Source organism: Primulina tabacum, chromosome 3 (genome assembly GCF_025594145.1).
Source record: "Primulina tabacum isolate GXHZ01 chromosome 3, ASM2559414v2, whole genome shotgun sequence".
Taxonomy (NCBI): Eukaryota; Viridiplantae; Streptophyta; class Magnoliopsida; order Lamiales; family Gesneriaceae; genus Primulina; species Primulina tabacum.
In genome coordinates this window covers 2,886,077-2,898,900 of record NC_134552.1, presented here as the reverse complement: position 1 = coordinate 2,898,900, position 12,824 = coordinate 2,886,077, and the positions used below count along the sequence as shown (strand labels likewise).

The 12,824-nt window shown below is 35.3% G+C and overlaps 3 protein-coding genes across 12 annotated transcripts; 2 read left to right on the top strand and 1 right to left on the bottom strand.

Annotated features, from left to right (window-relative positions):
• Positions 1-297: 297 nt before the first annotated feature.
• Positions 298-7,433, top strand: LOC142539322 (casein kinase 1-like protein 10). 3 transcript variants are annotated; one of them, XM_075644719.1, is made up of 14 exons: positions 299-981; positions 1,097-1,137; positions 1,782-1,851; positions 2,344-2,492; positions 2,583-2,678; positions 2,960-3,030; positions 4,386-4,447; positions 4,554-4,617; positions 4,737-4,821; positions 5,323-5,449; positions 5,564-5,637; positions 5,722-5,779; positions 6,558-6,673; positions 6,905-7,433. In XM_075644719.1, the coding sequence occupies exons 1-14, from the start codon at positions 906-908 to the stop codon at positions 7,172-7,174; spliced, it is 1,359 nt and encodes a 452-aa protein (XP_075500834.1). In that variant the 5' UTR covers positions 299-905; the 3' UTR covers positions 7,175-7,433. The 3 variants fall into 3 exon arrangements, with proteins under 3 accessions (XP_075500835.1, XP_075500834.1, XP_075500832.1); XM_075644717.1 differs by having other exon boundaries at positions 300-981; positions 6,540-6,673; XM_075644720.1 differs by lacking the exons at positions 6,558-6,673; positions 6,905-7,433 and adding an exon at positions 6,341-6,506 and having other exon boundaries at positions 298-981.
• Positions 7,434-7,650: 217 nt separating this feature from the next.
• LOC142539319 (thioredoxin-like fold domain-containing protein MRL7, chloroplastic) lies at positions 7,651-12,730 on the bottom strand. Of its 8 annotated transcripts, XR_012818863.1 has the most exons (7): positions 12,528-12,730; positions 11,481-12,380; positions 11,116-11,200; positions 10,884-10,995; positions 10,686-10,799; positions 7,929-8,009; positions 7,651-7,855 (listed from the first exon to the last, which is right to left on the bottom strand). XR_012818863.1 is itself a non-coding variant. In XM_075644713.1 (6 exons), the coding sequence occupies exons 2-5, from the start codon at positions 12,260-12,262 to the stop codon at positions 10,696-10,698; spliced, it is 1,083 nt and encodes a 360-aa protein (XP_075500828.1). In that variant the 5' UTR covers positions 12,263-12,380; positions 12,528-12,730; the 3' UTR covers positions 7,651-7,855; positions 10,686-10,695. The 8 variants fall into 8 exon arrangements, 7 of the variants coding, with proteins under 7 accessions (XP_075500828.1, XP_075500824.1, XP_075500825.1 ...); XM_075644713.1 differs by lacking the exon at positions 7,929-8,009; XM_075644709.1 differs by lacking the exons at positions 7,651-7,855; positions 7,929-8,009 and adding an exon at positions 9,623-10,600.
• LOC142539321 (CRIB domain-containing protein RIC6-like) lies at positions 8,021-10,379 on the top strand. Its single transcript, XM_075644716.1, has 4 exons — positions 8,021-9,117; positions 9,247-9,350; positions 9,450-9,546; positions 9,755-10,379. The coding sequence occupies exons 1-4, from the start codon at positions 9,057-9,059 to the stop codon at positions 10,078-10,080; spliced, it is 588 nt and encodes a 195-aa protein (XP_075500831.1). The 5' UTR covers positions 8,021-9,056; the 3' UTR covers positions 10,081-10,379.
• Positions 12,731-12,824: the final 94 nt, after the last annotated feature.

The following is a 12,824-nucleotide window of genomic DNA, read 5'->3' as shown; positions in this document are numbered from 1 at the left end:
AACCTAAAATATAGACACAAATGTAACACAAAATTCATATAAAATCACGTCAACGAACAATTTTATCATATAAATTTCATCCAAGGATCAATAAAAAGGTAAAAATTTGTGTGAGATGATCTCACGAGTCGTATTTTGTGAGGCATATATCTTATTTGGGTCATCCATGAAAAAATATTACTTTTTATGCTAAGAGTATTATTTTTTAGTGTGAATATCGATATGATTGACCAGTCTTACAGATAAATATTTGTTATTAAAAAAAATTATTATTTATCACCGTCCATTTAGTGGCGGCTGCTTTCCTTTTCCAATCCCCACGACACACACGCCCCGTTATTATCAACAAGCGATCTTCATCCTTTCCCGGTTTGCTTCAACAAATTCATTGTTTACCTCCTCAATCATCACCCTTTATCTCTGTATCTTCTTTTTCATTTCAACCCCGATTCTTCGCTTAACTGTCTTCCATTTTGGTTGCTAATAATAATCATTTTTTGATTTGATTAATCAATTGTGTATACAAATTGTGACACAAGCCGAACTATTATATTGCATTAAATAATTTTTTTTACCAATCTTGTTTGGGTGGGATTGTCGAAGGGGTTGTAAAATTAGGGTGTTATCGAGGGTTTGTGTTGTTGTTATGAATGCAGTTCAATAAAAAGGAGGAAGGTCCTCGATCGCCGTTTGTTGTCTGATGTATTGGATCTGCATCCGGGAGTGATTTATTTTCGTTAGCAAGGATTTCTTGCGGTTGAGTTAGTTCATATAGTCAATTATCGGTCGTTTGTTCGAGTTTTTTTTTTTTATAATCGCGAATTAAGGCCGGAATTTGGAGGATCCAACTTTGTAGGAGTTTGGATAATTTGGTGTTCACGAGTTATTGAATCGAGTTGTTTGCCATGGATCATGTTGTGGGTGGAAAGTTTAAGCTTGGGAGGAAAATTGGGAGTGGTTCATTTGGTGAACTGTACTTGGGTATAATTTAATTATTACCGATGAGTTGTTATTAGTTACCGTAATTACTTCATTTTTCGTTTGAATTTGTTATTTTCTTGTGCTAACAAGTAATCTATTATGTTTATTGTTGTAGGGGTGAACATACAAACTGGAGAAGAAGTAGGCATCAAGTTGGTATGCTTGCTGGTTCAATTTTATTATTCGTTCTTGATTTCTAGTGTATTTCACAGAGTGTGGGACTGGGGCAAAAGCCAATTAAATCTTTTGCGGGTTATCATAGTTGCTGTCATCTTTACTCTTCAGTGCTTTTGTTTCATCAACTTTTGGATGATTGGAATTTTGTTTGTAATTTAGTTTCCTTTATTCCTGAATTTTTTTTTATCGTTAATAAACTAATCCATTCTGGAAGTTTGAAAGATAAAAAAACACCATCGGTTATGAGATGCAATTTCAAAATTAATTATTTTCTATGATGCCCGAGAGCTTTGGTTAAAAGATAAATACTTTTTAATACGAGTTAAAATGTACATACATGTTTCGGAACACTGTATATGATTGGGAACACAATTTTTTCAATTAAGTTCTATGGACATGGGAAAATGTGTACATATGGACTCGGCTAGATTCTAGCATTACATGCGGAAAAGCACACCTCTTTTATGTATGATAAACAGAAACTTATAATTATTTTTTAAGCATGTGAGGAAGCTTCAAATTTATGGTCTGGATAAAGGTTAAGGAAGATTTGTCTAATTTTTTTTAGCAACTAGTGAATTGATTATCATCATAATTTTATTTGTTATTATCACAATTACCAGGAATCTGTGAAGACCAAGCACCCTCAACTTCATTATGAGTCAAAAATTTATACGCATCTACAAGGAGGAAGTAAGTTGCTCTCCACCCAGCACAAACAACCCCGCCCTGCGTGCATTTTTTGAAAGATCAAACAGTTCATTTTGATTGATCACATTATGGGTTATCATTTTATTCTCGTAGGCTCTTGCTAAGATCAGTAATAAATAATTGTCAAATAAAGTTTGGCACGGTTAAATACATACACCTGTTCATGGAGGAAATGATGTGTTAATCTCATAACTTTTCTGTAGTTGTGTTTTTCCTCTTCTATTCCTCCCGGAAGACTTCCTGGGTGTGCTGTTTTTCTAGTTGGAGTGTTAACACACACACGTATATACACATGAAGATTGAAGTATTTGCTATTTCTGATTCCTTTGTTTTTTTTTAAGTTTTATGTTTTATATTTTTTGTTGCATGCATGTGTAAAAAATGAGTAAAATGGTGACTGTCTGATGGAAATTTATTCTGAAGTACGATACAAATTTTTTAATCTAATTTGATTGCATTCTGTTTTTAATGCAGCTGGTATTCCTAACCTGAAATGGTTTGGGGTTGAAGCTGAATATAATGTCATGGTCATAGACCTTCTAGGACCAAGCCTGGAAGATCTATTCAACTATTGTAACAGGAAGTTGTCCTTGAAAACTGTTTTAATGCTTGCGGATCAATTGGTAAGTAGTTTGAATTTTTAAGTGTTTTCTGTACACTATGGTTATGAATTTTGATTTAGTTTTAGTAAGTAAAGGTGTATCTTATTTCAGATCAACAGAGTCGAATATATGCATTCTAAAGGATTTCTTCATCGTGATATAAAGCCTGACAACTTTTTGATGGGATTGGGGCGCAAAGCAAATCAGGTGTCTCTTTCTGTTATTCTTAGGTTCCTATGTTTCATACATTTGTTTGGGGGATCTGAGCATTATACATGTAACATTTTGACTACAATTATAATAAATGACCTTTCTAGAGACTGTCATAATCTTCTGCTGATTTATTTACTCTAATCATTTAATTTTGTTCTATTTGAATGATCAGTGGATGTGCTGCTCTTGGTTGTGTTGAGGGTAGCGTTTCATGGATGTATAAATGATAGTTGCTACATGTAATAGTTTTAGTGCTCTAACGGTATACATTGCAGGTTTATGTCATTGATTATGGTCTTGCCAAAAAATATAGGGATCTCCAGACTCATAAGCACGTACCATACAGGTACATTCTTATCTTTTTTTAGGCCCAAGTCATTCGGTATGTTATAATACTTGTCTGAAAGGGTGCCTGAACTTAATATGATGGTTGGAAGTTAGTCCAATGCCGGATAACAATTACTGTTTTAAAACCAAGAGTTTACGACAATATTTGGGTATAACATGGTGGTCTTGATCTATGTTGTTAAGCAAGATTACTTTTTGTGATTTGTAATTCTACGAATGCTTGATTTTTAATCTAACTCTTTCAACATTACTGATAATATATAGGGGTGTTCAAACGTTAGTTCAAACTGAAAAAAAAATCCAAACCGTAAAAATAGGAAACCGAACCGAAAACTGAATTTTTTATTTTGAATCCAAATGTTAAAACCGAAGTGGCAAAGTTTATATGGTTTGGTTTCATATTATGTATGTCAAAACCGAAGCAATCGAAAAAACTGAAATTTAATTAGATTAATAATTTTATTTTTATAAAGATTATATATTTTATATTATAAAATGATATTTAGTAAATTAAGTATAATTTTTGTTAACTTTTTAGTTGATTAATATTTACTTAATTCATTTGACTTTATATTTAAGTGTTTTATAAAATATTATATTTTAAATATTTTAAAAGATACTTCAATTACTAATTTAAATAATTATCCAAACTGAGTCGACATAACTGAACCGTGATTGTAGAAACCGGACTGAAGTAAAACAGTTTGGATATCAGATTATATATTACTAAAACCGAAAACTGAAATAAAATTGAGTCGAACCGAACCGACCGATGAACACCCTACTGATATTTGATTTAGTTGTGTGATGTTATCAACACTGACATTTAAGATTAAATAATTATTATTTAGTACGATATTGACAGTTAAATTAAATAATAAATATGGTATTTTAAGTCCATTAAAACTACAAGATGTGTCATCTTAATTGTAAGGATCAATGGCTGAGTAATCATATTTATTTATTCCTCTAATGTCTGCATAACATTATTTTATCACTTACCTTTCCCCCTGCTTACATATTAATGTAGTAGAACACGAACTGTTGTCAGCTCTTAGGCACACAAGGATCTGTAAACCCCTTCTTAACTCCCTTGTCTGGACCTGAACACTTAGAAGGGGAGAGAGAAAGTTTGATGGTTATTTCTAACCTCACTAAAATAGATCAGTAAATGCCAAAATTTGCTAATAGATGATGAGTATTTTTAATTACTTTTCCGCTTGTCGTTGCCTAATATTTGAGGAGAAATAGACTGCTTTAACATAAATTTGGCAAGTACTATAATTAAGCAAATCCTTTGGTCAATATTTTTTATATACAGACTCATTAAACTTCTTAACGTTTTACTTTTAGGGAAAATAAGAATCTCACAGGCACCGCTCGCTACGCTAGTGTCAATACACACCTTGGTGTTGGTGAGTAACAGTGTATTGTAACGATAATTGTTTCTTATCTTTAAGTTCCTTAGATTTTTTTCGGTCTAATTACTTTCATTTCATCGTGGTTTGGTAATGCTGGCAGAACAAAGCAGAAGAGACGATTTGGAATCTCTTGGTTATGTACTAATGTATTTTCTGAGAGGAAGGTGAGTTGGACAAGTGGATGACTTATTGGTTGGGAATTTTTTTACCTTGTTTGGATCTGTCTTGGCAATTGTCTTTGTCGCTATACTTCCATACTGATATTCTTTTTTTATTGTTTCAGCCTTCCCTGGCAGGGACTTAAAGCTGGCACCAAAAAACAAAAATATGATAAGATTAGTGAGAAAAAGATGTTAACTCCTATAGAGGTATATACCAAATGCTTGCATGATTAATATGGGCTGTGTCATTGTGTCCAAGTTTGAAATTTATCCTCTCCACGGTGGGTTTAAAAAGTGAATTAATGATACAACCTGAAGCTACCATCAAATGTCCCTCTTTGTTTGCTCGATATGCCCGTCCTGCAACCTACATCTGCGAAGTGTTTTTGTTCTCTTGATTCCTTGGCTGCTGTTAGTGCCTGATGTATGAGTCAAGGTTGCTTGTCGCTAAAATTTTTCGATGACAAATGGATTATTTTTTGGTTTGAAACTTGCTTTTGCATTGCATTCAAACAAAGCAAAAGGATTAACTGTTTCAGTATTTGTACCTTATTGTGGTTTGATCAAGTATATTATTTACTCATAGACTGGATGCTCATATCATCCTTGGCTGATTCGACTTGCCCTTTCTAGATTTCAGAGTTCATTTGCTGTATTACATGTGACTTACGAGACCTGGAAGTTCACATGATTTTTGGTATGTTGCAGATGTTGTGCAAATCATATCCATCAGAATTCATATCATATTTTCACTACTGCCGTTCTTTAAGATTTGAGGACAAGCCCGATTATTCTTATTTGAAGAGGCTTTTTAGGGACTTGTTTATTCGTGAAGGTAATTATACCTAAACTTTATCTGTGTCTGTAGATTTTCTTCCTGTCTTAATATTTTAAGTATCTGTTCAAGTGACTTGTAGTGGAGTGTGGATGCGTTGCAATATTTTTGCAGGTTACCAATTTGATTATGTGTTTGATTGGACCATATTGAAGTATCCCCAGATTGGAGCCAGTTCCAGATCAAGAGTAAATATATGCATTTTATTATCTTCTCCAGACTGTTTTTATACTCGATTATATGGAAGCAGTAATTTGTGCATTTACTTCCAGAATCCCATTGGCAATGCAGTGGCTGGAACTTCTGGTGAAAGACCAGGAAGAACATCTGGTAATCTCTCGGATCTCTGTATTTAACTGATGGGTGCATAATTTGTACATTTTTTAATGTTCAGAACCTAGGATGTAAAGTAAAAGTAGAACTGAATCCTTTATCAGCATGTGAGGGCAACAGCATTTTACACCCTTGTAAAAACAATAAAAATCACAAAATCCCACGTATAATAGTAATAGGTTTTTACACCCCTGTTTCTTAAAAATCAAGCATATTTAACCCTTGCATTTTAAAAACTCAAATCATATTTACCATATTTGTTATGCCTGATTTTTAGAAACATAGGTTTCTAAATCCAATTAACACAAAGGGTTTTTCGCTTTTTTCAATTTTCATAAGGGGTGTCCATGTAATTTGCCCCAATAACTGAATAAAATTATATTGATAGCTGCTGGCAAAACTGAGAAAATGATGAGAAGATATTATCTAAATTCTGAGTTAACTCTGTGAGGAATGAGAACTATTGTTGTATGTTGAAATGCGTTGTCACCTCTCACATCTCAAAAACTGTGGTCATTTAAAAAATTATTAGAATGTGATTGGGGCATTGATGTACAGGTCGTAAATTACAAAGCATTTGGAGTAACTACTTATGTGGTTTTAAGTGCTGAACATTGAGAGAGATCATGTATGAATGTTTTTTTTCTGTTTGCATTATATGAGTTAACACGTTCATTTTCTCACTAAAATATGTACTCCGTATATCTATTACTAGTAGATTTATAATTCTCACTTCTTATTTGGTTGTGTTTTCTAGCGGGGCTAGATATTCGAGATAAATTTTCAGGCACAGTCGAAGCCTTCACTAGAAGGAATTCTTCAGGTCCTACGCGGCATGGAGATCATTCAAGACTCAGGACGTCTGATGATATGCCTTCATCCAAGGACGTGGTATTTATTCCTTTTCTTCTCCATATAGATATTTTCATTCGATCGTTTCCATTTGGTTTTCCTGCATTGAATTCTCGATTCTCATATCACTCCAGCTGCATCATCTGCTTGTGACATACGTGCTTTGACCATGCAACAATTGCTCTGATTTAGTTGATGTATCCTTGAACTATCAAAATTTCCTTTTAATATTTAAAAGACATATGTTTGAAGTTCTTAATTTGATTGCAGCAACCTGATTCAGAAAAAGGCCGTACTTCTCGAAATGGCAGCTCTTCAAAGAGAGCAGCTGTTTCAACCAGCAGGCCAACCTCCTCTGGCGAGGTCACTGATGGCCGCTCTAGTAGACTGGTCTCAAGCAGTGGTCGTATATCTACCGCACAAAGAATTCAACCCGGCATTGATCCCAACAAGCCATCATCCTTTTCTCGTACTGCTGTTACGAAAGGCTCTCGCGTTGACCCGCTTAGTAGTTTTGATTTCCTCTCAATAAGGAAGTAAATTGAATTGGAAATGTTAATGTTGGAGCGGACGATCTATTTAAGGTGAGATCTTCGGTGTTATCTTATCGTTGTAAATGTTAAATGTGTTATGTGTCGGACACCGCCACATTTTGCACAGTAGGTCATTTGGGAAGAGGTGTTTCTGTTACATGTAGCACAAAGCATATCTTGCTCATCCAAGAAATTGTCAACTTTTACGCATAGCAGCTCTTGTTTTCCAAGACTGCGTTAGAAGTAACACGTCTCATTTATACCTTAAGTCAAATTTTAACGCAGTGATTTTGAATCAGATGCTTATATTCTTCAATTTCAAAGAGATGCTAAAATCTCCCGTTGGGGAGAGCGGTCAGCCAAACTTGTTCAAAACCAATGGTTAAATTAAAATTTGCCCGGGAGCCAAACTCTCCAAATTAAATCTACAACAACAAAAAACGAACTGCAGCATGAAACAACAATTCATTCTGAACTGAAACGTGCATGAAAAACCAACTTAGCATTGATACATAGAAGGAAGTACGTCGATTTTGAATGTTTACCATCCAAGCAGACGCAAAGTAAAATCTTGCATGAAAAAGTTATACAACGTCGAAAACCGTAGGATAATATTGTGAAAAAACAGAAATCAGGCATCACTCTCTTTTTTAAGCTTTGCAAGCTCTTGCCTTACCAGTCCAGCTTTCTGCAGTTACACAGAAGCATACGGGTAGACTACTAAAACAGCTTTCATGGCTTTTTTTTCCTTTTTTTTTTACCGTGCCTGGCCCAGGCAGTAGTGCAATTCCAGGCCCACACACGAAGATCCAGGTAGCAAGCTACCCCGAGCGACCTTCCCCCTAAAAAAATAATATTGCATGAGCCATTTGTCGAAGTCTGAATTTCACCATTGAAAGCAAGCATGATAGTGTAAATTCTAGTTCAAAATGCTCACCAGCAGCTTCCATTACAGCAATAAGGATCTTCTTCTTAGGAACTCTTTTGATGTCAATCTGAATATCCGCTCTATTTTTTAAAATAGGATCTCACTGGTCCTACATACCTAATTTTCCCAGATATGATAATAAATTGTTTAAACACAAAAAATCATGTGTGACAGTCTCATATATAAATTTTGTGACATGGCTCTCCAACCCGAATCAATTCATGAATTTTTTTTTTTAATGTTAAAAGTATTACTTTCACTTAATTATGGATCACGTTGAACCGTCTTAAGGGAAATAGATCAATAAAACCATCTCATAAGATACTACTCTTGTTTAAAATGTATTATGCTATTTTCTGTATATTCCAATTCAATATTATCCGTGACCGATATCATCTTATGAATTTACTTTAAGCTATTTATATCAACAATTATATATGCCAAGAAACTTATCTATTAGATCGACTGTCGTGAAATAAATTCAATATAGCACAAAAGTAACTTATTAAGGTAATATAGATGATTAGCATATCAATTGACTAAAATTAGGCTTTATTGGTGGCGAGTAAAGGTCACCCGCAATTATAGTGAAACCATGGTTTTCTTGTTTTTGATTAATGGGCATCAAGAACAAATAATTCACTGCCATTGAAATCATGGAGATTTTGGGTTCGCATCATTCACGGTTCACGGACAATGATAGATTTTTCCTTTCAAAATTTCATCTAATTTTTAAAATAAAATTCATATATTGGCTTTTGAGAAATACCTCCAAAAAAGTTGAGATACTAGTACAAAGATATTTCTTCTACTTTATTATACATTGCATGGATAAATTTTAAGCCCTTGAGATTGACACCAACTTTCCAAATTCATGGAGGGTTGGTTTTCTCATGGTAATCAGTAATTTTAATCAATCCATGCATATTTGTTTCTTGAATTATAAAGAAAGATCTAAGTAATGTCGTCAGCTAAAATGAAAAGCCTTATGAAAGGCCTCAGATACATTTCACAGATATTTGGCAAGTATTTGTAATCCAACATATTGTTTTTTTTCTTCATCTTCTTATAATTTTTCTTGCCATTATCGTTATAATAAGCTCGATTTCGGGCGATTTTGTATTATATAAGTTACATACTTTGCGATGTAGATGAAGAAAAAGAAGCAGAAATGAAGATTGGCTTCCCCACAGATGTAAAGCATGTGGCTCACATAGGATGGGATGGGTCATCAAATAATGATGCACCGAGCTGGGTAAAAATATATTTTTGTCAAATTTCATTCATTTTCCCGTTGATGGTATCCAATTTTTTGAACGAAGGGAGATTTTGAGAGAGCTCTCTTATTTTGCAGATGAATGAGTATAAATCACCAACAGAATTCCAATCAGCCCCTTTGGATTCTCCAGGAGATTCGAGAGAAGACAATGAAATCAAATGGGTTTCTCAAGGTTCAAACTTATTGATAGACTTTGTATTTTTCATGAGCCACTTGCTCTAACATCATAACACCTCAAAGAAACTTGATTTGTGGCAATATGTTTTGAAATATATATACAACTCAGTTCGAATTAGGTACATCGGTTGCTCTAAGAACATCGTAATGTCTTAAAAGTGCTTTGAATAATTGATTGTGAGTGTTATGCATGGTTCTTGCAGATTCAGGAAGATGCAGCAGAAGATCAAAGTCTCCGGACCGAGACCACCACGAATTACCAAAATCATCCAGACGCCATTCCTCAACAGACAGCAGTACAAATGAATCCCCAAAGAAAAAAGATTCATCAACCAAATCAAGGCAACCAAGACGACACCACTCAAAGGATACCTGTCCAAAAGAATCAATCCCAGGAAATGATTCACCGTCAAGAGACCTACCAGATATCCCCAAGAAATCATGCCGAAAGAAGTCCAAAGAATCAGTCACGCGTGGCGGATCGTCAAAAATAAGGTCCAAAGGGATGACTACTGACGGAACACTCTAAGTTTCACCGGATTCAGATCCTGGAGCCACTTCCTGATCTATGTTAAAATTGCCCGGGTCGAAGCTGAGGCCTACTACAAGTTCAAAGCTACCTTTACAAGATGATGGAGAAAAGGGAAGTACTGTAGTTTCTAAATAATACCGATGTTTGCTTTATGCTTATTTGTTGGGTTTTTCCTATACTTGAAGTTTTGGCCTAGGAATCTAGAGGCTGCTGCACTTTCCCAATTCGAAGCAACTTTTTTTCAGATTGATGGTGATCACTAGTGTAAACCAACTCTGATTTTATGTCTTTTGACAGTCTCGTCATTCAGATGGTTAGCTTCAATCAGTGTAAAGGGGTTGACATAGAATTCAGATTATAGATGAGTAATATATATCATATTTGTAGCGCTTTCTCAAATGTGATAGAATTGTTTTGAAAGACTTTTTGAAAATAATAATCTTAGTCACTGAACCTTCACAAAGATTTAACCGTTCTTTAAAAAGAATTTTTCACAACAGATGATGGATTCCAGTAACTGCATTCAGATATCGTAAAATCCTCAGTTAAGATTCAAAATATGCACGAATAAACAAAACGAGTAAGAAAGCCAATGAAATTACCTCCATCGGACTAATGTGGTGGAGATAGTGGGTCATAGTTAACGTAGGAAGGCTTTTTCGCGTTATAGTAAAAATGAGCAATCATCTGTACCAACTCATCAGCTGATTTATAGCCTGGATATTGCACTAAATGTCATCAGTTCGAACAAATAAAGGTCTGGCGCATAGATGCAATAAAATACTATAGAAATTAACTACCTTTCTCCCTGTACACTATTTTATTTCCTCTAAGGAACAGGATCTGAGGGCATTCTTTAACTTTAAGAGCATATGCTAAATCCCTTTCAATGTTGATATCTATCTTAACAGTCTGATCATAAAAAATAATGAATCATCCATAACAAACAGGTAAAGAAATGAAGAACAACGAGGAACTCTGTTAGCATTAACCATGTAAAAAGCAACGAGGATGAGTTATCAAATCACAAACCCGAGGAGGCAATCTATCTTTGGCTTTCCAGTACACCATTGCTGCCTTTTCCAATTCCTTTAAAACATTCCAATTATCACTTGCCCTGAAATGACAAACAATAAAAATTGGATTTAATCTAGATTGACGAATTGCTATAGACAGCATAAGGAATGCATATAAAATACTACAATATATTCCTTTCTAACTTCACATAAGAATCTAAAGAAAAGGACCTTGAGTTGCAGGGGCAGACCCAATGAAGGGGATCTAAACCAAAATAAAGTTGTAATTTTGTGTAAATTTTACAAAAATACTAGTTTCTCCCACCAAATGCATTGAGTTGCCCCCAACCTAGTTCCTGGATTCGACCCTACTGTACTTGCCGGTTGTATCGTTCAAAGACCAGGACAATTAGCGGGCTAGGATGGAAAGCAAAGCTCTCCCACTCAAGGCAATTGATCTCCTTTACCAAACCGTAGTCAATTTCTCCCTCCCAATCAATCTCATGCCCATCAGCACCTACGACATTTTTTATAGGATGCTGCTCAAAATACTCAGAGGCTCTGATTCCCCAACCAATATCAGCATCCAAAGGCCAATCCGGTGCATCCTCTTCGATCAGCATCTTCTTATTGCTTGAATCATCATCTTGATCTTCATCACTGTCATCATCATCATCCGACATGTCGCTGTTTAAACTGTCGTCATTCTCAACCTCATCCTTCATAATTTTTTCCATATTCTTCAGAATTTCCGGATTCTGCTGTCTGATTGATGAAAAAGTCCTTTCTAGTGAATGACGCACGTAATCCTCAACCGCGGCTGCTTCACTCCTGCGACCACGCCTAGGCCGTTTAGGTTTCATTGGAGGAAAAAGTTTCTCGGGATTCTCATCCTCAGTTTGAGGAACTTCAGATTTTCGAGGCCGATATTTTCCTCTAGCTTTCAGCTCAGAAATCTTGCTAGGATTACTATCAGAATTTGGATCGGATTTACTTGAATCAGCAACGCATGCAAACTTGCATCCCGGTTTCATGGGCAATCGTACAAAGCTACGAGAACCCGAAACAGAAACCCAGGGATAAGTTGTAGCACGGGTAGGAAGTAGCAACGATGAAGAGCGCAACCCCCGGTTAACACTTAAAGATGAAAGCGACGACATCATTTCTTGGTCGTTAAAGCAGAATCTCACTGCCGTTAGCAGCACACAATGTCGTTCCAAATCCAAGAACGGCAAAAAACACACAGCACAGAAGCTGTCAGCGAAGTCAATATGCAATCAGCTGCACAAATTAGAAGTCAATGACAAAAATTAGCTTCAAAAGTCATTAAAATCAGTTTAACGACAGAATGATGTCGAGAGAACAAGATAGATCCTTGAGTAAGCAAAGCATCAAACATATGGTATGCAGCCAAAAGGGTAATTTAACCTTACGAATAAGAATTGAGCAAACTGCATTCTTTTACCACCTCTTCGTAGGGGAGAGGGATTTGGATTACAGAACCTCCGTTGATGGCGGCGCAGGCGCCGGTGCAAGAAATTGAGACGTGTTTCGGGGATTTAGCTCGATTGCTCACCAGTACTAGGGGATTCTGACTTTCTTCCTTTTTTTTGTTTTTACGATTATATTTGGCTTCTTAAATTAATCAATTAATTAATATTTAATATTTTTTTTTTTACATGAGAGACTTATTAAAGTTGTAAGGTCGTGGTAGGATGATTTTCC

What these genes read in the sequence shown, in the direction of transcription:
- LOC142539322 (XM_075644717.1), top strand. Translation starts at nt 906, where the DNA reads ATGGATCATGTTGTGGGTGGAAAGTTTAAGCTTGGGAGGAAAATTGGG. An exon ending in ATTTGGTGAACTGTACTTGG is followed by an intron (nt 982 to 1,096) that starts GTATAATTTAAT and finishes TTATTGTTGTAG; the next exon opens with GGGTGAACATACAAACTGGA. An exon ending in AAGAAGTAGGCATCAAGTTG is followed by an intron (nt 1,138 to 1,781) that starts GTATGCTTGCTG and finishes CACAATTACCAG; the next exon opens with GAATCTGTGAAGACCAAGCA.
- LOC142539321 (XM_075644716.1), top strand. Translation starts at nt 9,057, where the DNA reads ATGTCGTCAGCTAAAATGAAAAGCCTTATGAAAGGCCTCAGATACATT. An exon ending in ATAATGATGCACCGAGCTGG is followed by an intron (nt 9,351 to 9,449) that starts GTAAAAATATAT and finishes CTTATTTTGCAG; the next exon opens with ATGAATGAGTATAAATCACC. An exon ending in AATCAAATGGGTTTCTCAAG is followed by an intron (nt 9,547 to 9,754) that starts GTTCAAACTTAT and finishes TGGTTCTTGCAG; the next exon opens with ATTCAGGAAGATGCAGCAGA.
- LOC142539319 (XM_075644713.1), bottom strand. Translation starts at nt 12,262, where the DNA reads ATGATGTCGTCGCTTTCATCTTTAAGTGTTAACCGGGGGTTGCGCTCT. An exon ending in GTCTTTGAACGATACAACCG is followed by an intron (nt 11,201 to 11,480) that starts GCAAGTACAGTA and finishes TTGTCATTTCAG; the next exon opens with GGCAAGTGATAATTGGAATG. An exon ending in AATAGTGTACAGGGAGAAAG is followed by an intron (nt 10,800 to 10,883) that starts GTAGTTAATTTC and finishes TGCAATATCCAG; the next exon opens with GCTATAAATCAGCTGATGAG.